The sequence below is a fragment of the Sebastes fasciatus genome, chromosome 16 (assembly GCF_043250625.1).
Source record: "Sebastes fasciatus isolate fSebFas1 chromosome 16, fSebFas1.pri, whole genome shotgun sequence".
In the NCBI taxonomy this organism is placed as follows: domain Eukaryota; kingdom Metazoa; phylum Chordata; class Actinopteri; order Perciformes; family Sebastidae; genus Sebastes; species Sebastes fasciatus.
The window spans coordinates 9,454,534-9,478,728 of NC_133810.1; the positions used below are offsets into that span (position 1 = coordinate 9,454,534).

At 37.1% G+C, this 24,195-nt stretch overlaps 2 protein-coding genes across 2 annotated transcripts; one reads left to right on the top strand and one right to left on the bottom strand.

Annotated features, from left to right (window-relative positions):
• Positions 1 to 1,884: 1,884 nt before the first annotated feature.
• Positions 1,885 to 16,422, top strand: ube2b (ubiquitin-conjugating enzyme E2B (RAD6 homolog)). The gene is made up of 6 exons (XM_074610871.1): positions 1,885 to 2,075; positions 8,396 to 8,476; positions 9,404 to 9,429; positions 11,545 to 11,634; positions 12,152 to 12,240; positions 13,661 to 16,422. Exons 1-6 carry the CDS (start codon positions 2,032 to 2,034, stop codon positions 13,787 to 13,789), a joined length of 459 nt encoding a protein of 152 aa, XP_074466972.1. The 5' UTR covers positions 1,885 to 2,031; the 3' UTR covers positions 13,790 to 16,422.
• Positions 16,423 to 17,787: 1,365 nt separating this feature from the next.
• Positions 17,788 to 19,166, bottom strand: cdkn2aipnl (CDKN2A interacting protein N-terminal like). Its single transcript, XM_074611170.1, has 3 exons — positions 18,909 to 19,166; positions 18,177 to 18,282; positions 17,788 to 18,097 (listed from the first exon to the last, which is right to left on the bottom strand). Exons 1-3 carry the CDS (start codon positions 19,118 to 19,120, stop codon positions 18,089 to 18,091), a joined length of 327 nt encoding a protein of 108 aa, XP_074467271.1. The 5' UTR covers positions 19,121 to 19,166; the 3' UTR covers positions 17,788 to 18,088.
• Positions 19,167 to 24,195: the final 5,029 nt, after the last annotated feature.

Below are 24,195 nucleotides of genomic sequence, written 5' to 3' on the forward strand. Positions count from 1 at the left end.
ATAAACACCAATACATTCCCTTCAAAATAAGAGTAAGAAAGCAATGACAGGTATTTCTACTTTGATAAGTTAGTATATTTATTACATTAGTGAGCCGAAAGCTGCTTTTGAGAAATTATAAAATGTCAAAATCGTTAAAAAGTACAAAACATTAGATGCAACAAACACCAGGAGCCAAATTAAAACAAGATTAAAAAGAACAAGATAAAATAAAGTAAAAATAAATATAAATAGGTAGATAGATAGAAATAAAAGAATGATGGCTAAAAGGATGGTGTTTAATATGGTAATGGATACAAAATATGATGTTTTAAAAGAGAATGATGGATAAAAAAGGATGATGTGGTTGTATGTGGTGTGTGGACTATAACTGGAGTTACTGCTGGTTACTTTGCAGGCTTGCAGCATAAGAATACAGTCTTTTTCACATATTGTCCAGGATGAAACAAAGTTAGATGTATCTTATAGTTGTATTTTATCTGTAGAGCGTTATAATTAACATTTGTACATTGACATATGTGTTTTCTGACATATAAACATAAAAGTTATAACTTTTTTTTCTCCTTAAGTTATGACTTTATTCTCGTAATAGTACGACTTTTTTTCTCGTTAAGTTATGACTATTCTCGTATACGAGAATAGTCATAACTTAACGAGAAAATAAGTATAGTATAGTAAAATATTATAATATTATGGCTTTTTCTCGTAAATTTATGACCTTATTCTTGCAATATTATGACTTTTTTCTCGTAAAGTTATGACTTTATTCTTGTAATGTTAAGATTTTATTTCTTGTTAAGTTTTGACTTTATTCTCATAATATTAAAAAAACATTCTCGTAATGTATGACTTTATTCTCGTAATATTATGACTTTCTTTCCCGTAAAGTTACGACTTTCTCTGTATATTGAGGGCTTCGATACTTTCACAGTATTTATAAGGCACTTAAACCTGCTTTATAATATGAAAGATATAAAAATCTCACTTTTTACGATATGGGACCTTTAAACAACCATGTTATGATGACTGCTGGTCACTTGCAAGCTTGCAGCATAAGAAAACAGTCTTTTTTTTCAGGCTTTTTTTCAGACATTTTTCAGATCTTCTTTTTCAGACTTTTTTTCAGACTTTTTTTCCGTAAATTTTTTTCAGACTTCTTTTGTCCAACATTTTTCAGATCTTTTTCAGATATTTTTTTTCGGGCATTTTTTCAGACATTTTTCAGATATTTTTTTTCAGACTTTTTTTCAGATATTTTTCAGACTTTTTTTTCCAGACTTTTTTTCAGATATTTTTCAGACTTTTTTTTCCAGACATTTTTCAGATATTTTTTGTCGGACATTTTTCCAGACATTTTTCAGATATTTTTTTTTTGGACATTTTTTTCAGACTTCTTTTGTCTGACATTTTTCAGATATTTTTTTTCAGACTTTTTTTTCAGGCATTTTTTCGGATATTTTTCAGATTTGTTTTTCAGACATTTTTTTAAATCTTTTTTTTCAGACATTTTTTCAGACATTTTTCAGATCTTCTTTTTCAGACTTTTTTTTCGAGCATTTTTTTTCGAGCATTTTTTTCGGATATTTTTCAGATCTTCTTTTTCAGACTTTTTTTCAGACTTTTTTTTCAGACTTTTTTCAGAATAGATCTTTTTTTTCTGACATTTATTCAGACTTTTTTTTCCAGACATTTTTCAGATATTTTTTTTCAGACATTTGTCGGATCTTTTTTTCAGATATTTTTCAGATATTTTTTTTCAGACTTTTTTCAGAATAGATCTTTTTTTAACTTAATATAGTTGTATTCTATGTGGGGAGCGTTATAATTAACATCATATATGTTATTCTGACATTAAAAGTGGGCTGTACCTCTCTGCTGCTGTCCAGAGGGCTGTGACATGCTGACGTCACCAGCAGCAGCTACCGAGCCATTTGTTTTGGTAGAAGAAGAAGAAGCGGAAGAAGCAACAACCGGATTGTGTTTCTGTTTATGGTCCTGCTTTAGTTAGACTATATACATTTAATAACAATAATGTCGACCCCGGCGAGGAGACGGCTTATGAGAGATTTTAAAAGGTACCGCAACGTGTTGGCATCATCTCTACCTGATTGTGTAGCTAGAAGCTAACTAGGAGCTAACGCTAAGCTAAGTTAGCTTAGCTTAGTTAGGTGCAGTTAATGCTGTATATAAACAGATTTACTGGCGTTATTGTGGATTAAACTACTTATTTTATAAGGTTTGGCTTTACACAAGCGATATATAGGAGTGACAGAGGAGTTATTGTGTGTTTTCAGTGCTTTTTGATGATACCAGAAGAAGGCTATGCAGTGTTTTCTATCCTCTTTCTGTAACGTCAGTCTTTGCATTGTTGTTTGTTTGTTTGTTTGTTTGTGTAGCTGAGGTTACCTGAGGTGGCTTTAACGCATTAAAGGTGGACAAAGGGTTCAGCATTAACTGTAGCAGTAGCTTCTGGTGCAGTTAATGCTGTATATATAAAGATTGAGTGGCGTTATTGTGGATTAAACTAGTTATTTTATAAGGTTTGTCTTTACACATGACATCTAGAGGAGTTATTGTGTGTTTTTATTGCTATTTGATGATACCAGAAGAAGGCTATGTGGGTTTTATGCAGTGTTTTCTATCCTCTTTCTGTAACGTCAGTCTTTGCATTGTTGTTTGTTTGTTTGTTTGTGTAGGTGCGACTAGCTGAGGTTACCTGAGGTGGCTTTAACACATTAAAGGTGGACAAAGGGTTCAGCATTAACTGGCCCTGATTGGAAACTAAATGTGACAAGATTTATCCTGATTACTCTGTGTAATCTTGCAAACTGTGGGTTTAAATTCTGCTGCTATAAGTAAATTCAACCAACCATCCACCTTGGTAGCAACATGGCTCACAGGTGTTGCACAGCTTAGTGTGTGTGGTGGTCAGGGGGTGCTCCATCTCAATATTAAGGATGTCTTGATATGTGCCTGCCACCTCTTAATAATGCTTTCTTAAAATTAAGGTAACACTTCATTTTACAGGTCTTCAAATTTCATGTCAATTAGGTGATAATTAGCAAGTAACCTATTTGAAATTTCTTTGGAATTACCCCAATATTTATTTTTAATATTAATCTAAAATTACTTTATTATAAACACTATTTAATAATTATATGTGAAAATAGCATTTGATCATTATCATCGGAGGTGGAAAACCAAAACTAATAGATGACACTTCTGATCAGGCACACATCTCACCAGTTTTGGACTTATTGTAGCTAATGTAATGATTCAGGGAGTTTTTTAAAGAAATTTCAAAGAAGTTATTTGCTAATTATCATCTATTTACCAGCAGACATGGAAATAAAGCATATCAATTAACTTTGTATTCTTTTCCTGGAAATGTATTAAATAAATTACCAGCTATTGGGAAATAGTGGAATATAATTATTAAATAATGTTTATAATAAAGTAATTTTCAATACATTTTGAGGTAAATATTGGGGCTAATTGGCAGTAATTCCAAAGAAATTTCAAATAGGTTACTTGCTAATTATCACCTGAAATTTGTGGACCTGTAAAATGCAAAGTTAATGTATTTAAACAATCCCAATATCCCTCCCCTGTAAAGTATTATATTATCAAACTTGTGCTGATGACAAGAATATGTTTGGGTGTTCTGGGAGAATCACACCTGGCAAGAGGCTGCTTGTAATACCTGCCATCCCCAATCTGGTGCCTTGCTCCATATGGCATCCTACAGTACGCTTCTGTGTTTGTGTGTTATTCTCACACACACACACACACACACATATACACACCTGTCGGTGGAAAACAGATCCTAAGCTGTTCTACTAAGAGCAGCCGTTGAAGCAGGGCGGATAAGGTGTCACTGTAACTCCACTCTGCTGTGCCAGTCCCCAGGTGGTAAACTGTAACACTGAGGCAAGGAAAACACAATGGCACATTCCTGGATCAGTCGGTGTGTCCACGCCAAGGCTGGCTGATTAAACTCAGTTTGTGTGTGACATTGCCTAACCTCTCTTGTTTGATGTGTAAGTCAAATTATTTGCACAATATGTGTCTTGAAATTGAGCTATGTAATTTTTTGAACAACAACACTTAAATGTGATATTTTGGCTCAGTACCTTGTATGTGAAGTGACACTTTGGTGTTGAAGTGCTACTCGGAAAATATCTGAATTTCTTCAGATTATATTCATAAAAGCAACCCTTTCATTTCTTCTGCAAATGTATTTAAGCAAATTACACTGTGAGACCAAAAACCTTAAACCTCAATACCTCCTGTTTATTTTTTCTATCCTATTATTGCTCCTCACAGTATTTTAGTGAGCTTTAAAATAGTAGTTTGTAGTAGGGCTGGGTAAATCAAATATCAATCAATCACAATATTTTTGACCAAATACCTTGATATCGATATTGCGACAATGTTATAGGGTTAACTTTTGGTGCTTTTGCAAAATATTTACCCAATGAGTTTTTTGATAAATAAACATCAGTAATGTGGATATAATGACTAAGTGGGTAAAAGCAAATAAAAGAACAGTTTGAACAGTCTGGTAAGTTCAGAAAACCAGGAAAACACAACACTTATGCCATATTACGATATCCAAAATCTAAGATAAAATCTAGTCTCATATCACAATATCGATATCATATCAATATTTTTCCCAGCCCTACTTTGTAGGCTAGTCTGGTTTGGGTTGTTAATTAAAAACTAGAGCAACATTTTCCCTTATATCTATATTAACACAGTTAAAGTCTTATTGACATTGAGTGTTTGCGTTGAGTTTAGTTTGTCGTTCTGTAACCCCAGATGTTTGTTCTCACAAAACTAGATAATTTCTAGCAGACCTTAGTCAAACAAGTTTTATGTGTACAGTATGTCTACTTACTGAATTGACTGCATGATATGGAGGCTTATCTTGACTACACTGTTTTGGCTATGTTATTACTTACAGAAATGATATCTAGGTCTGCTAATAACAATTACATTTTGATATAAAATTGTCATTATCAATTCTGCTGATTATTTTCTCGGCCTAAATGTTGGAAAATTGTGATTCCACCGCAGAGGGTGATGTCCTCAAATGTCTTTTTTGTTCGACCAAGAGCCCAAAACCCAAACATATTCAGCTTAAAAGTATATAAAACACAGATAAACAGCAAATCATCCCATTGGAGAAGCCAATGAGAGAATGGTTGGTTGTTTTTTTTCTTGATAAATTACTTTTATATCAACTTAGTTTCTTACTGCGGCTGCAACTAACGATTATTTTCATCGTTGATTATTTTCTCGATTAATCAATTAGTTGTTTGGTCTATAAAATGTCAGAAATTGATAAAAAAATCACATCGATCAGTGTTTCCCAAAGCCCAAGATGACATCCTCAAATGTCTTGTTTTGTCCACTACTCAAAGATATTCAATTTACTGTCACAAAGGAGTAAAGAAACCAGAAAAAAAAATTACATTTAAGAAGCTGGAATCAGAGAATTTTGGAAAAGAAAATCTTAAAAAATTACTCAAACAGATGAATCGATTATCAAAATAGTTGACGATTAATGTAATAGTTGACAACTATTTGATTAATCGGTGCAGCTCTCTAATGCTTACCATTGATTAATCAACTAGTTGTTTTATCTTTTTGTCAAAATGAACCATCACACACTGCCCACTACTTCCCCTAATCTGCTGTCTGCAGACTGATCAGTAATCCCCAGTTTTCAAGTAAAATGCAGTAAATATCAGTCTGTGTAGTAGTGAAGTTGTGAGGAGCATCCCTCCAACAGCAGAGAGCTCAGGCAGATTACAGTAAATGAGGTTAATTGCAGTGGGTCTGTCTGCAGCTGGGGACTTAGACGTGGATCTATTCACACGCAGACACACAAATCAGCCTACCTTGTTTTATAGCTGTAAGCTCTTATTAAACCAGCTTTTATACCAGGAGTGGGATTGTAGGCATAAATAGTCTGTGGTGATTCTGGACATGTTCCACATGCATTGGTGATCTGAAGCAAGACCTTTTAATGGGACACAATAATGTACCCTGAGTATCAGCAACGGACCCGACAGAGTCAGACGGTTATAGTCTATTCTGAGTACTGAGGCTCATTTCAACATACTGCCTTTATTCGTCATGCAGGCCTGTTCTTATAGCCTGCACCGATCAATAGTTTAACAAACCAGAGGCTGTTGTCGGGAAACTTAATTTAAAATGTCGACTTGCGACATCTGTGTGTTTTGATTTGTTGACGTCTTTGTTGCTAAGCAGTTGTTGCTGTGGCGTTGTTGCACTGCACTTCACAGAGATCACTTGTCGGTCAAACAACTCTGGGCTGTTTTCTTTTGTGGAGCTGGAGCTAATGATTATTTACATTAATGATTACTCCACTATTATTAAGAATTCACCTCAGGCTCCGACAGTTTTCACTATTTTCTTACATTTAATTGATTACCTGATTAATTGAAAAATATAATATGCTGATTAATCAATAAGGAAATGAATAATTGTTAGTTGCAGCCCTACTTTTAAGCACCAAATCCTCACATTAGTGAAACCAACATGTTAGCATAAATCAGTTATGAACACAGTCTTTCAGTGCGTTACAATATCCGTTCTACCTCGGTATTTAGTATGCCAGAAAAAGATGTATTATGTCCCAATACATAGTATGTCAAATACAGTATGCCAAAAATACCAGGATGTCCGACTACATCCAGTCACATTTTGCAGTATGCAAGCCAACATGCTTTTCTGGCTATTCTGACCCACAATCCTCTGCACAGCAGCTATATGAGCAAGAGGGTCAAAGTTCAACGCGCAATCTTATGAAGAAATAGTATGTCCTAGTTGTATGGATACTGCATGTAACAGTATGTACTTTGAAAGGGCAGCTGCAGTATGTACCAAAAGTTTAAAAGTATGCAATTTGGAACATAGCCAGTCAATCGACGTATTAATGAACACAATATTTTAACACTATTTCTTTGGATTTCATGTTGCACATCAGACTTGACTTAAACATTGCATTCCTAACTTTGTAAAACAAAATGTGACCAATAAATATAAATGTATTTAATTGTTTATTATTAAAATAATAAATCATACACCAGTAACTTGGTAAAAAAAATCTTCAAAATGAACAGGAATTACAATTCACGTGTAAACCTTTTTAATGCAGCAACAAATTGATCAAAACTTAAACAGGAATTAGAATTATAGTATATAAAGTATATAGTAAATAAACATTAAATTGAATTGATTAGATCAGCAGCATTGTCACCGATATCCGATCCAGCTATTTGAGTCATTATCAGCCCGATATCCGATAGAGGTGCATCCCGGTTTGACTGGAGAAGTTTCGATACTACTCTGTACTGGGTTGTTTTGGTAGATTCCTGAAAGGTATCGAGTTTCGATACCCAGACCTACTAGTCCCTATTGTGATTCTGATAAAATTCGGATTAATTGTGCAGCCCTCAACGTATCAATCAACAAAACATTTCATCACTATGTCTTTGGATTTCATGTTGTTGTAGTTTGAGTTTCTCTGTCCTCCTAACTACCCAGTTCTTCTATTTATTCCAAACACACCGACGTTGCTGCTGCTGCAAATGTAAAACACATCACCTCCTCTGCACCAGTTTGTTTTTCCTGGGGAAAAGAACAGACACTGAGTGTCCAGAGCTTTTATGAACTGAGCTGCGGTTCGGTCATCAATGTGTTTCATTAAGATCAGCGATGGAGAGTAACAAAACAAACATTCATTGATAAACATCAGGGTGCCTCTCCTTTCTTTCAGGGTTTGTATATGTGTCTGTTGTGTATCCAGATAGCCTGATCATGACAATGTTAGCCAGAGGTCGTTCCAGGTGAAGGTCGACTCAGAGCTCTCAGGGCTTTGATGCTCGAGTTATGATGCAGCAGTGCTTCAGATGAGCGTTAATGGTACAGCTTATGTTAACTGACATGTGACAGCAAGATGTGCAGTTGATCCTGCAAGCCTGGCTGCCGACTGAAGTCATGTTGATACAGCAGTTCGTGTTTTGACTGATAATTATCCTGCAGTCAAGGTGTTAATTAAAAATCCTCACGCTCTCTCCCATCCTTGTTTCTACCCCCTCCTTCTTTCTCCCCCGTCTTTCTTTCCTTCTGTTTCCATTTTCTGTCCCTTTATCTCTGTTTGCCTCTTTTTGCTCCCCATCTTCCTTTTGTTTTGTTCTCATCTTTTGTCTCTCTTTCTTCCTGCCTTTTCCTTTTGTCTGTCCTCTTCTTCCTCTTTTGCTGTCTGTCCTTCCATGTCTCCCCTTTTTCTTTCTCTCTGTCCATCTTCCTGCCTCTCTCTGTGTCTCTTTTCCTTGCATCTCTTTCTCTCTGTCTTACCCAGACTTCAAGAAGATCCTCCCACCGGTGTGAGTGGAGCACCATCAGAGAACAACATCATGCTTTGGAACGCAGTTATTTTTGGGTGAGTCATGCTCTAAATCCAACTCCACCCTGCTGCCGATACTGTGCCACTATGATTGTGATGCACATATTCCCCCAACCCAGCCACCCCTTTGCAATCTCGTACTCCTGCTTTTTAAAAAAGTTTATTTCTGATTACAGCCCTGATTGTAGAAGAGAACAGTTTGGAAAAACAGCATGTAGAGACTCCGCAAGTGGGTTGGAAGAGCGGGCTGGGAGACACTTTTGGGGATGTTGAGGGGTCAAGAAAGGGGAAGAAGAAAGGAAAGAAGTATCCCAATGTCCCCCCTAAAGCCTTAAGCCCTGAACCCTCAGGGGCTTTGCCCTAAGAGACCCACATTTGACCCGTTTTTGCCCTCAAGCACTTGATGATTTGACAGTGGGACAGCACTAAACCCCTTGCAGACTGACTTTTGTTGGATTTGTGATATTTTTTGGTACACAATTTGAAGAGCAATTGAAAGGAGAATGACTCACGAAAAAAAAGCAAAAATAAATGTGCTTTTTTAAAACTCTTGTCATTTTTAAAAATGCACACGTGTAGTATGAAATTCAAAAGTCAAAGCAAAAAAAATAATAATACCTCCAAGAGCACAAGCAAATCGCAAGCAACAACAGATAGTAATTGAAAACTCCACAAGAAGCAAGAAGGTGCTCCAAAAAACAGACACACTTGGGTTTATTCAAAGTTAAAGAGGAAGCTGCCAGAAATGTAAAACAGGTGGGCAGCTGTTTTAATTGATCCTTTAAACAGACTGTGTGAATGTGAGGAGCTGAGTAAATACACACTCTGGCGTGCAGAGCAAGTCCTTGAAGAATAGAGAGATGTAATGGTTATGTTTTGCTACAAGCAAAGGCCTTATTGGTAGCATTGGGAATTTTTTGAAATTTGGAAATTATTTTATTTCTCTCTCTTTGCCTTCTGCAGGCCTGTGGGAACACCGTTTGAAGACGGTAAGTCCTCCAATTTGATTAATCTTGTACATAAAGTGCAGGCTCAGTGGGAGCACATTTATCCAAAGCTCTGGGTTTGATTTAGCTTCCTGCTGCTCTGTTATTATTGTGGAGGTGCATTATTCAATCCATTTATTACAGCCGTCTGGGCAGTGTGTTGTTAAAGTGATGGTGAGTGATGGTGGGTTACAGATCCGAGCAATCAATCACAAAATCACACACTCAAAAACATTCCCACACCTGTAAATAGATATTTTCAGAAAAGTACTGTATAGAGAAGTAATGGGATTTCTGAGGGAGTTTTTTAATAACAAGTTGACTCGCGCTAAATTAACTTACAGTGCAGTTTGTGGACTGAGGCCCAGATCAGACAGAGCGCGTTTAAGCAGCCTGGGGCGGGTTTTTGTAATTGTTTTCAATGAGAGTGAAGCGTTTTGCGTGCCGCTTTTGAAATGCTGAGCGCCTTGCGTTTTTACAGGAACGCCTTGAACACCTCGAGTTGAGAAAAATTAAACTAAGAGGGGAAAGGGGCCCAATGACAGTAGTGTTTTTTCCTTTTGTTGGATACCCGGAGCTTTATGACTTTACCAACCGTAGTTACCATGATTTGAACAGAAAATAGCAGGAGGCAAATTAGTGCTGTACTTGAGATATCCGGTAAGTTGTTTTCATTCATTTAAACTGTACTGTTAACTATAAGGTAGCGTACAGTTCATGGTTTGTGTTAAGATAATGTTAGGTCACATTCTGTGGTTCCCTAGCAACAATTTAAAAAAAAGACACAGCAAACTCAAACTGCAAAAAAAAGCTTGCTGATATAAGATAAGATAAGATAAGATAAGATGAACCTTTATTAATCCCCGGAGGGAAATTCAGGTGTCAAAGCAGCAACATCAGCAAACAGAGTGAATCACAGGAGAGGTAAAGGTATACAAAAATTCTAAAGACAATAATAGAGATATAAAAGATACAGAGTGAATGTAGTGAATATAGTTTAAATCACAACTGTTAATGAGGATATTTTTTTATATGAATAGATATCTTAATATGGCAAATGTACACAATCGCATAAAATAATCAAAATAATGTTGAAAGCAATGAAATACCTTCCTTGTTATACATTAGCAGGTGATCAGGTGTTGATGAGAAGTGGAATACAGTCCAGGAAGTCCAGTTTGACAAACAAATCTGTGAATCTTGACGGCTTCACAGACGGCAAAACATTGCACAGAGGTTTATAATACTTTGACACAGGATTGGCACAAAATTGGTACAGCCGTAATGATCTTACCTTTTTGTCGTGCAGATCGCGTGATAAACAGCAGAAATACTGCATTCATGTTACAAAGTAATCTACCAGGAATGTGCATAAGAATGTATGCGATCGATTGGCCACCGCAGAGCCTTGCCTGATGATGTTGCGTTGCAGCAAAAGTTGAGCCTGGTTGAACTTTTTTTTCACACGGGGCTACTGTCGGTATGAACGCAGCCTTACACCAAACTCTCTGTTCTCTTAGTATGGTTTTTAATTACAGTATGCTCTGAATTTTTAACTCCAAATAATTCCAAATCGAGTACCCGAGTACTCATGCCCATCCCTAGTATCTATCTGGTAACTATGTTTTCATCGCCTCTGTAATTAAGTGGCTGACATCAGTACCAGTAACTGAGTAGCAGATCATTCATTAGATGTGTTCAGTTGGTAACGAACTTGCAGTTCTGCTGTCTAGTACATACAGTACACACACACACACACATTTCTGCACGTACACACACTTCTTTTGCTTGTAATTATGACTTGGTTCAGGCAAGAGAAGCGCTGACTCAGGGTTTATTGTTTTCTCTTGTTAGGCTTCTCCCTCCTTTATTCTCCTTTTAGCCTGCAGAGTCGACATCTCTGCCTCAGAGAAGGATTAGCTTCTCTTTCCAGTCGAGCCGGCTGTATTTTTAGTAACGTAATTGTTTCTCTCGCTTTCTCTGACCTCCTCGCTCCTTCACATCTGTATTCTCCTCACAAAATGACTTGTGTGCGCGCCTCACACTCTCTCTCTCTCTCCCTCTCTCTCTCTCTCTCTCTGTCGTTCGCTCTGTCTCTCCCCCTCTGTGTCTTTGCAGGAACGTTTAAGCTGCTGATAGAGTTTTCAGAGGAGTACCCAAACAAGCCTCCCACAGTTCGGTTTGTCTCCAGAATGTTTCACCCAAATGGTAAGCACACACAGTTTGTGCCTCCATTATCACAAGGTGTCAAGTTCCTCTTCATTCAAGCTGTTTCCTATCATTCATCTCCTTTCCCAGTTTATAATGGAAATTAATTTAGTAGGTTAAATCAGTGAGGCTGGCAGTAAAACTCCAAATTAAGTTTTTGGTATGTGTGTGTTTGTAAAGCCAACCAGATGAGTTTGCAACCAAAAAGTGTTCGTTTGGTTTTGATCGGTTTGTGCTGCATCTTTTATCATTTAAATTTTGTGTGCTGTATTTGCTGATTCCACCAGATCATAAGCTGTTTTTGTTTACTGTGTTTTCCTCAGTGCAATTTGGAATATAGTGCGAGCTTAAGAAATTATAAAGGTCTCCAGGATTCATCTTCACCATCTGTTTTGTTTAAAAAGCATCTGTTTTTTCAGTCTTTACCAAATCTATCTCGGTGACACAGAGACATAATACCTGGTGTTGTGATGTTGATCTCTGTGGTCTGAAGCTTGTCGTCTCTCTTGTTTACCAGTTTACGCAGATGGCAGTATATGTTTAGACATCCTTCAGAACCGCTGGAGCCCCACGTACGATGTGTCGTCCATACTCACCTCCATCCAGGTTGGTTGGTTTCACTGCCGTCACACAAAGCACACTTTACAGTGTTCACATGGGCCATTTGGCATCCGCACTTGCTTCAGTTCATGCCATCTGTGAATGCGTTGGCCTGATTGAAATAGATGGGATATTGTCTGTTTTGTGATGCAGCTCATGTGAACACAATATAAAAGTCTTTTCCAGCGATTCACCGTAGCATGAAATATGAGCGGTTGGTAGACGAGAATCTGCATTTGTATGTATGAATTTCAGATGGGAATCAGTGGATGTTAATTTATCATATTCAATGTTTCTCTTCAATACAACTCATTTTTTTTCTTCCCAAGGGAGGGAAAAACGTCAGGGATGAGAGATCAGAATAAATGTGTAATTATATTCCCGAATTAGGGGTGGGGGAGTATTGCAATAAGATGTATTGTGATTTATTACCTTTTTATCAACTGCAAATTATGCAGTTTGTTAGGTTCTGTTAGTGCAGAGGTTAAGGGACCCCTCATCAAAATTTTTCATAAGTTTATTAAGTGTTATTTTGCGTTCTTCCCGGCAAGCAAGCATGACATTGTTACCAATCGATTCCTGACTGAGACTGAGACTGAGCCCGCTACAACCTCTGAAAGACAATAAAGCTGCCGGGTCCGCCGGCGGGCCATCGGATTGTTAAGAGGTTAATAGTTAAAGGTTATAATTAAAGGTCGATACTTAACGTCCGTGTATACTATGCTATATCGATTTTTTACTATCTTGAATAGTATATGCATAAAGCTATATGACCTCATAAATTCTGATGTATACATTGCATCGCATACAGGTACATTTCTCAATATTACACCCCATTCAGAGAATCTGTCCTGGTCATTTAATGCTGATATTTTCTAGGGGTGGGTAATGATTTTTGAATAGTCATTATATTATTAAAAATCAAATAGTTTATGCGACTATTGTCTTGTCTTAAAAATATGTTTCCCTTGTATTTGCCAGTGCTTGGCAGAGCATGTGAGTGGAGCGGCTTTGAGCGAGGAGCAGACATTATCACCGCCTACCTGGTAAAATGTGTGTGGCACTTTCAGGTCGACTCTTTTCAGCACGAAGGCAGTATAATGTTTGCTACAGCGCTGCTGGATGCTACTGTTCAAACAGGACAAACCTGCTTCTTTTCACTACTGCAGCTGTCAAAAAGTAGTGAAAAGAAGCAGTGAAAAATGACGATCAGTGTTTCCCAAAGCCCAAGATGACGTCCTCAGATGTCTTGTTTTGTCCACAACTCAAATATATTCAGTTTCCTGTCATAGAGGAGTAAAGAAACCAGAAAATATTCACATTTAAGAAGCTGGAATCAGAGAATTTCGACTTTCCCAGTGAATATCGAATAGTATTTTTGCTTGAAATGCCCATCCCTTATATTTTTTTATCTCTTTTCCTGCAGTCGTTGCTGGATGAGCCAAACCCCAACAGCCCGGCCAACAGCCAGGCCGCACAGCTCTATCAGGAAAACAAGAGGGAGTACGAGAAGAGGGTGACGGCCATCGTGGAGCAGAGCTGGGTGGACGTCTGAGCTTCTCTCGCTCTCTCCTCCTCATCTCCACCGCCCTCTCTTCATCATCCCAGTACTTCAGTCTTTCATTTTTACCTCATCAAGAAAAAAATAAACAGCAACTATATCAGAAGAACTCAAGTGCCACCCTGAAAAAAAGGAAGAAAAAAAACATCCAGAGAACAACCAAATCAGAATGGACATCAACATGCTTGCCAATACATTTGAGGAAAACGAGGGAGGGGAAATCAATCTTATATTTGTGTTTCTTGTCCTTAATTTTACCTTTTTTTTTATTGCATGATGTGAAATAAGTTATTGCTAACAGAATTTGTAATATATCTTTGTTGTTTGGTTGGATTGATGCAGTTAGTGTTTGAGTTTTACAGATTTTTCTTTTTTCCTTTTGGAAGTTTTCCTTTTTTTTTTTTTTTTTTGTAATGTCTGCTGGTGTGCACACAACTTGGCTGTTTGGAAAGGGCAGGTTGATGACCAAATCAGCATATTTTGAAGAATAACAACGCCTTTTTGAGAGTCGGTATCATTGTTGTTTTTCTAAGTCAGCCACAGATGCAGCTCATAAAGAACAATCCCCCGATCTGTTCCAGCATATCTCTGTTATTTTAAGAGACGCCGTAGGTTTGGTGCTCACAGACGTCACAGGCTGCAACAGCGCCAAGTCTCCCTAGCACTGATGAATCATGACTCCCTGGTTAGGCTGCTCTGAGCTTTTATTCCAATCATATCTTTGCTTCAAGGAGTATGTTAGAGAGGGAGTGTTATGAGAAAGTTAATATTAACACCAAGATGGCACAGGATAAACTTGGACTGTGGATCCCAAAGTGGAGAACAGGGCTAGTTGAAAAGGATGTGGGAATCCCGGCTGAGCCAAGGAAATATTGTACTCATATCCATCAACACTCAATATTCCTTAAAGGACCAGTATGTAGCATTTAGGGGGTTCTATTGGCAGAAATGGAATACAACATTATGTGTTTTCTTGAGTGTATAATCACCTGATTGTTGTGTTTTCGTTACCTTAGAATGAGCCGTTTATATCTACAGTACATAGGGAGCGGGTCCTCTCCACGGAGTCCGCCATGTTTCTACAGTAGCCCAGAACGGACAAACCAAACACTTGGGCCGGAGTCAATAACGTTACTCACTCCCGTTGCCGCTCTCCCTCTCGTGCTTCACCACTCACTTCCCACGTACACACACACACACACTCTACTCACTGGCTCTGCTCCAAATGACCCACGCTACTCTAACGCTACGTTCACACTACGAGCAACAAAACAGCCAAGCGTGAACAGCTACATTGTCGCAGAGTCGCCGTTAAAGTGTTGCTCAAGCGCTCGTTGATGTAGTTACGTCGTAAAATAGCACTGGGAGCCGGCTAAATGCATTTTTATAGACGGTACAGATATGATTGGTTGGCGCTTCACCGCGTTATTGGAGCGCTGAAAAAAAGTGGAGACCAGCTCAATTTTATTTGTAATGCGTCAAAAAGCGACAAGTGTCGGGCGTCAGTTTGTAGCTTCATGTCACCGGCTTCCATTGAAAATGACTTGTAGCCTGATTGCTGTGTCGCTCCTAGTGTGAACGCAGCATTACAACGACTGTAGGCTTCAGTTGGTTGCAATCTCCAACCTCACCACTAGATAGCGCCAGATCCTACACACTGGAACGTTAAGTCAGCAGAGTGAATCTTCCCACTGTTGTCAAAGTGTCCTTCTTTGTTAAATGTTATCAAAATGTATGTAGAGCATAGGAGCCCCCTGAGCTCAGGAGTTCAACAGTGCTTGTGAACTTGAATGGTGGTGCTATATCATTTTCATCATGGTGCGTTCATGGCTAACGGGGCTGGGACGACAGTAGTAGCAAGCTGTGAAGGTTACAGGCAAATAGAATCAGCAAGAAGATGGTAAAAACAATACTGTTCTCTGTTCTATTCTGCTTATTTTCTAAAACACACCTTTTATTAGTTGTCATAGTTCATGATATGACTCAGAAAATAGAAGATAACTGTTCTCAGCTCCCTCTCCTGACAGCTCATCTTATGCTGAGGCGCCCACATGGTTTTCCAGTTTCGTCCGCTACAGAAAGTAAATGACTTTAAAATGCTTTGTTGCCTGTGACGTGTGTGTCGGTGCTTTTGATCAATCTCTTAAAATGACTCAGCTGACATAAATTAATGAATGAGCAGAGGATAAAAGCAGTGCAGTCCAGTAAATAGTCTCTTTTTGCTCTAAATGAAAACTGTTAATAACAGGATTGACAGAGCAAACTGCTGCAGTTTGAATCTCGCTTCAACAGTGTGACATCAACTGTTTCCCCAAAAGGCTTAAGTTGTTTTCATGCCTGCGTTTGTCTCCGATTTTATTTGTATGTGATGCCCAATTAAAAGAGTATAAAGTCACGACTAAACCCTGCCCAACTCCAGCTAAATAATCCACAGAAGACGGTCATCATAAAACAAGAGTTCCTCTTTTCTGAGACAGTAAAAAGGTCATATTGTGGCTAGTGACTTATTTCATCTAAAAAGCAGAAGGGATATGTTACAAAGATTTTGTGAATTGAACAAAAAAAAATGTATACTTATATAACAATATGCTGTATAAACATAATAAAACACATTTTTCAGAGTTTGAGACAGGTTGTTTGCTCTTTTTTTGTTCAGATTCCCCTTATTTATTCTCCCATTAATGTTTTTCTATAGTATTGTAACATTCACTATCTGCTATGGTGGGTGAAACTATGTAATGAGTGATTACAGTAAAGAGTTCTGCTTGTCAACAATTGTTCAGACCTATATGTGAGATATTGTTACCTCCAATGGTAACACTTTATAATAACCATCATTTATAAACGGTAAATTGATAGTTAATTAAACTTAGCTAATAGTTATTGTTAGTTATAACAATGACATAATTAATGTTTAATTATTAGTAATGCTATCATTTCTGTTATTTTATCATTAGTTTGTGTAATATTAAATAATTTATAAATTATATAAATATATATTGTATTAAAATATATCATAGCTGATAGGAGACGATAATTACATTTTGATTACATTAGTAAACTTAACAGTTTATTGTGCACACGTTATAACATTTTATATACTATATTGAGTATTTGTTAGTGACTACCAAATGATTTTAAACCTTTAAGAAATCATTCGTAAAATATCTATAAACATTACATAGATAGATGGACCAGAAACCCATTATTAACCATTGACAAAGTATTAACTATCCATCTAAATAATGTTTATAGATGCTTTACAACATATTTATTAACCATTTAACAAGGTATTCTAATCATCAGTTATCACTTTATAACAGCCATCTAAATAATGTTAATAGATGGTTTACAAACCCATTATTTAGCATTAACAAAGTGCTACAAATATCTGGTATATGTAATGTTTATGGATGTTTTACAATTTATTAAAGGTTTACAAATAATTTCATAATCATTAACTACTTCATATAGTATATCAAATGTTGTGTGCCACAATAAACTGTTAAAATAACAGAAATGATAGCACTACTAATAATTAGTAAACATTTATCATTTCACGGTTTAACAGTAAAATAACTATTAACTAAATTTAATTACTGTAATTATCAATTTACCATTAATAAATGATGTTTATTATAAAGTGTTACCAAACCAACTCTTAATCTGTTTATTTAATACCATTTCCTCGCTGGTCACGATTAAAGTTGTGCTCAGAAATGGTTCCATTGTCCGGAAGGAAAATAATCTGCCTGCAGAGGAGTTAACCCGACTTGAAGATAAAGTATTAAAGATAAAAAAAAAAAAACTAAACTGAGAAAGTGAAAGAAATGTGCTGGTACGTTCTGTTAAAAAAAAAAAACAGCTGGACATTGTGTTGTGTTATCAAGCTTTGAGGTGGTGATAAGAGAAACATTATGTCCTATATTTTTTGTTTATTCAGCACAGAATCACTGTGATCCATCTTTTTTAGCAAAAAAAATACAATCCCATAAGAAGAAAGTAAGTCATTTATTGTGTTTCAGACATTAGGACAAGATCCAGTGTCATCTTCCATCAGATTTAAAAAACAACAACAAGAAGTACGCTTTAAAAAAAGTAAAACAATGGTGTAAAAATGGACGAGCATTGAAGCTCCCACACTGGCAAAAACATTTTTACAATGAAATGCTGAGTAACAGTCTTTCTGCTTTTGGTCACATCCATAATAAACAGTGTAGGAGAAATGTGGCCCGACTTGCTACAAGCTCTGTATGTAAACACCGGTCTTCAGGCTTGATCCGACTGAGCCGGTCATCGACCCTGTGATGGAAGAGAGAGGAATACATGAAGGATTTTACTCTGTTAACATATCTGTGTGCGTGTGTGTCCACAGACGTACCTGTTGCTTCTTCATAATCTCGTCTCTTGTCTTGAAGATCGGTGCGTCCTCCACCACGACGCCTTCAGCCATTTCCGTCACTTTCTCCAGCAGCTCTGTGCTATACCTGCCGTGAGTGACGAGAAAATGTTCTGTTAATATAACGACCCACAATTATTCTGCATCCTTGATTCATCTGTGGTTCACATTGTTTCTTAAGTAAGAATGCAAAAATTTGAAAATAAATATTCAAAAAAAAAATAATAAGAATGTTTTCCAATAGCAGTATGAGTGCTGAAATGATTAGTCGACCAATCAGTTAGTCAATCGAAAATTTACACTTTTGATAATCAAAGCATTGCCATTAAAGTCACTTAAGAAATGCTTCATCCCTGGAAATTTATTTTAAGTCCAATTTATTATTATTATTATTATTATTATTGTTATTATTATTATTATTATTATAATAATTAAGTCAAAAAAATAAAATAAAATAAAATAAATTTAAGGTGGAAAAAATGCAACTGCAGTTTATTTTGTGTGTTCACCTTCCGGCCACAGGGGGCAGCAGAGAGCCAAGTTAAAGAGTTGAGAATGAGACGAAGAAGATTTTGAACCCAAACACATGCTTCCACACATACAAAGGTGAGTTTTCATATTTATAAGTATTTGTAACACACTATGTGTTAAGTTCAGTTCAAGTTAAGTCACTAAAGTGTGTCTGTGATGAAGAACACGTTGTGTTTTCCTCACCTGCAGCCGAGGAAGACGTTGTTCGCCCAGACCATGGACAGAGACATCAGCTGGTCCAGGTGCGGGTCCTCGTAGTCCCCGAAGTTCCTCAGGATGAACTCCCTCCGGGCCTGCCAGTGTTTCTCACTCTCCCAGTAGCCTCGAAACGTCTCCACCTGATCCGCTACGGCTCTGTTCTGCTGGATAAAGTCCTCCACGTCCATGTTTGCCATGTTGCTCTGCACAGGACGAGTCAACAAAGAAGACTTCCTATTTGAGAAGTAGGTACTGGAAGTAGTTTTACAGCTGAGTGTGTTTACAAACAGCGACACATGGTGGTGGAGCTGAGAGCTGCGACTGACTGGAAATAAACCGGGGCTTCTTCCAGGTTGTTGGTGGTAGTCAGATGGATTAAATTAATTAAATGTGCAACATGTTAATTCATCAAATTAATACATTTACATAAAAATATGTAACATTACAGACTATTAATTAATTTAACAAGTTCCCCCCTAATATATCACTGACCTAGTACTTTTTAAATCTAAGCTCAAGACTTTTTAATTTAGATTGGCTTTTAATACCTAGTAGCGCTGTGACATTTTTCCTGTGCTTTTTATGTACCTTTTTATGATTTTATGATATGTTTTTTTTTTTTTATTCCTGTTATTTCTTGATGCTAATGTAAAGAACTTTGGGTACCTTTTGGTTATTGTAAAGGGCTATACAAATATATGTTGATTGATTGATTAATGGCTCATCAAAAAGTGGAGCAAAAAAGGCCAGAAGTTATCAATATCTCTAACTGAAATGACAAATAAGTCAACTTTTTCTCTATTTATTTTCGTATGTTCAGTACATACAACAAGTGAGTATTAAAAACGTAAATGTTGCTTTCAGTAAGATTTTCCTTAATTTATAATGCAGTGAGTGCAAATGTACAGTAGTACGGAGAATTAGGGCCACATTGAGGGAAAAAACATTTGAGATTTACAGAATAAAGTCATAACTTTACGAGAAAAAAGTCGTAATATTACGAGAATAAAGTCATAACTTTACGAGAAAAAAGTCGTAATATTACGAAAATAAAGTCATAACTTTACGAGAAAAAAAAGTCATTGTGTTAAATGAGTATAGTAAATCTGTATGACAATATACCAGTAACTGCACAATCAGTCACTTCCTGATGATCGTTTTAAGTTTTAAATTCTTTTGCACTCTACCCCAAAATGTATATGCAAACACCCACACTAACACACTGATACAGGGATATATATGTGGTGAACGATATAAAAGCCTTACCCCAGCCCCACCAACCCCAACAGCAACGCTGTATTTTAATTATATGGGGATATATAATTTTTTAACTTGACATTATTGTTGTATCTGTGGTTGGTAATAAGCCTGATCTCGTGAAAAATGTTAAATTATTGTAACAAGAAAAATACTGTATCATCTATGACTGAAATGTGGTATGTACTCAAGCAGGCAGCTATGACTATGGCCAAATCTGTAGAATTTACTCATTTGTTATGATAGTATCATCACTTTTAATATACTGTCATATACTGGGGGCCTCCACCTATAAATAACTATTGATGAAATTAGCTTTAAGCTGAACCTGGTGCCATACATGTATTGTGCATTGTCCCTGTTAAAAAAACAATAAAATAGTGTTTTTGAATGAATGAATGAATGAATAAAAACTTAAATGACAAAAAACATCAATAAAATGAATATATTAAGTTGCTTTTTGTAAGATATAGATACAATATATTAAGTAATATGTTTGAGGTGGTAGTGCCAGAGGGGGTTAGATAGGTGTTTTATATTTGTTTATTTTAAAGGTCCTTCTAGGGACGAGCATTGTAAATTAGCTATAAATGCTGTGATACATTTTATAGGAAAATTGTTGTGCAATTCTGTAATTTTGACTTGTCATAGCAGAAAAAACACAGGTGAAACTAATACTTTTAACATTAATTTTTCCATTGAAGTGTCTCAGTGAGTCATAACAGTGAGTAAGCTTGCACAATACCTGATCTTGGAACTGGCTACTGGCTGCTAATTACACCTGTGCTTTTCCTGCTATGATATGTCAAAATGTCTGCTGTGAAAAATACCTATTTGGACGTTGTAGTCCGTTAAAATTGAAGCACCAGCCTCCCACTGGCTAACTGCAGACTGTAGGTGAGCTAACACAGCTCGGCTTGCCAGGCTTCTTCCTCCCCCCGACAGCTTGATCTCTCTGTGTTTCTTGCTTTGCCAGAAGATATAAAATTCACAAAGCAGGTAGTGTGGTGGTGAAATGTCTGCAGCGCGCACACACGCACACACGCACACACTTACTTTCATTTTTCCTGCCTTCTTCTCACTTGAGTGACATATCTCCCTTGCTCTCTCTGCACTTGACCAGCCTGCCAGGAATATGATCAGAGAGAAACACTGGCCTTTTAACCCCCAGCCTATGTAAAGAGGCTTATGGACAGTCATTCAGGCTCACAAATATGCACAAACAAACACACACACAGCAGCAGCAGAGGGAGATTTGGGGCTTGTTTTGACATGAAGTCATTGATATGCAGAGGGATTCCAGAGAAAAGCAAGCCAACATGAAGTCAGACGGACAGACAGAGAGACCAGCTCACTGCTCTGTCGCTGGTTTCGTTTCCACGGCACAGTAAAAACTGATTTAATTGTAAATGAGGTCATTGTAACAGCCAGAAACATTTAGGAGAAATAGAATAAAGGGTTTGGCTTGTGATTTTCTGTGAAGGAAAGAATTAAATATGAACAATTTTGCCAACTATCTTTACCTGTTGGTTTCATATTCTGCATGGAACATAAAGGGTCTATTAAATAATTATTTATATTGTAAACTGGCAGAACGATGCACTTGATTGAGAAGATAAGTGAAAGTGATTTGTTTTTCATTATCCTTATGACATTATTTGAAAAAGACTGTATAATGTTTCGTCTGTCTCTTTGTGTCCCTGTGATAGTCTGGCAACCTGTCCATCCGCGACCCTGAATTGGATAAGCAGTTACAGATAATGGATGGATGGATGGATGGATGGATGGATGGATGGATGTATACTGTTTAAATGGTATGTAAATGTTTAGATGCACACATACACACACACATAGCATAACCTCCTGCATATAAAATGGATTATGTCAACACATTTGGTTTAAAAGAGAAAATCGAGGCTTGCGAACAGTGCGTCATTTCATAAAATCTCTTAAGAAACACCTGAAATAGAGAGGTGAAGTCCCTCCCCTTCCGGTGGACCCCATGGGACTTTATTCTGGAAAAAATATGTAAGAGACAAAATCATTTTTTGATCAAATAATACGTCATTGCTGGACAGAATAGCGGTAAAATGAAAATATGATCATGGAGCACAAAAACGAAAAGCACAACGGCTGAAAGAACAACATGACTGAGATCTACTAAAGAAAATCCCTAAATTGACTAGATATTTCAAGGTTCAGATGAGTGGCAAAATGCTAAAAACAAAAAAGAACACAAAAAAGAAACACCTGAAATCAGTTTCACAGCGGTTGTAAAGGAACAGTGGAGACACAGCCAAAGAAAACTCAGCATGTTGGAACAACAGTCAAACACGCAGAGATGATATAATGTCTGTGCAGATCCAGACAGGAGTTTCTTTAATTCTGCAACCTGACGGGTTCAGTGAAGCTCGAGAACATTGATGAGAGCTGATAAGAGGATCGTCTCACCTTAAGAGAATGTACTACATGTTGCAGGTTTGTATTTGAGTTACCGTGTGAACGTAAATCGCAGTGACTCAAAAAACTCTGCATGCTGGCTCAGTTATGAGGCCAGAACATTGAGCAGCCAGGATTTGTTTATTTTTACCTTCTTTCTGCAGATTTAAGCATCAATTGTAACTCATTTTTAAAACTTTAAATACTCCAGCTTTGTCATGTTTCTCTAGATTACCAACAAATTCTGATTTCAATATCTGAGGAACCCCCAAAAATGTAAATATATTCATATGTGCCAAAAATGCACTTTATGATGAATCAGTCAGGCGATAACAATGAGTGTTTCTGTCGGCTTTGTATTTTTAAGAATAACTTTGTTGAAAAAATGCTGTTGGTTTTTAACTTATTCCACTCTTAAACTTCTCCCACATGTTTCGGCTCCATCCTGTTTTCCATGGAGCTCTGAACATTGTAATTGTATTTCCACGCAGTGTCAGTTTACTCTAAGTGGTTACGAAACTTCTCCCCAACAGGCCGAACTCTCCCGATGCTCTGAATCAAGTGTTTTGCTAACACACCGCAGAGAAGACAGACATGAGCAAACTCGGTTAACACAGGACACATGATGCTGTCTGAATCTTCCCTCTGCACACTGCTGGACTTGTGAGTGTGCACAAAAAACCACGACAATATTACATATGACATATTTGCATACATAAATGAACACACACATTAATTTCTTGACGTGTAATATATAGATTTATCACAAAATGAACCAGTTTCTGTAAAATATGTAGCCCCTAAAATGTTCTCTCCTCAGACATTTTATTCTGAGTCAGTCCTAGAAAGACAAGAAGACATAAAAACACATTCACCTCCTCTCAAATTCCCCCTGAAAAACCACCGCTGACACTCCTGAGTATGTTATATTTTGGGCAGCTTCCAAGTCATACAAGTCGCCGCTTTATTGAGTGAACTAACCCATTAAGTTTATGGCCTCGCTCCCCCCTCTCACTCAGCCTGAAATACACACTGATGCTGAAATAATACACTGCGTTCCAGCCAGCTCTGGCAGACAGCCGTTCTTGATGAGTCACCTAATGTATGCTTACTCAGGAGAAAACTATAATTGGGAAGCACACAGACAACAGGTAGCCCTTTCAGCCCGAGTTCTGGGGGAGGGCCAGTGAGAAAGGATTAACTCGCTCAAAGTGTCTGTGGATATCAAGGTTACTCAGAAGGTCGTTATAGATCATTGCAAACCTGTTCAGGGGTGTAGAAGATAATGAGTCGTGTATATCAGGATATGGCAGAGTGTAAATCACACAGTCAACTTTCAGTGAACTCCTTCAAAAAGCTGACTCACACTGATGAACAGTTAACTATGAGGAGTTTCATGTTTTAATTCAGGGATAGTTCAGTTTTCTAGTTATTCCACCATTTTCCCACAAATAGTTACGAACTCCGAACATTTTGGAAGATTTATTAGCAGAAATGGAATATAATATTCATAACTATGTTTTCATTAGTGTCTAATCACCTGAAACTAAGAATCGTTGTGTTTTCGTTAGCTTAG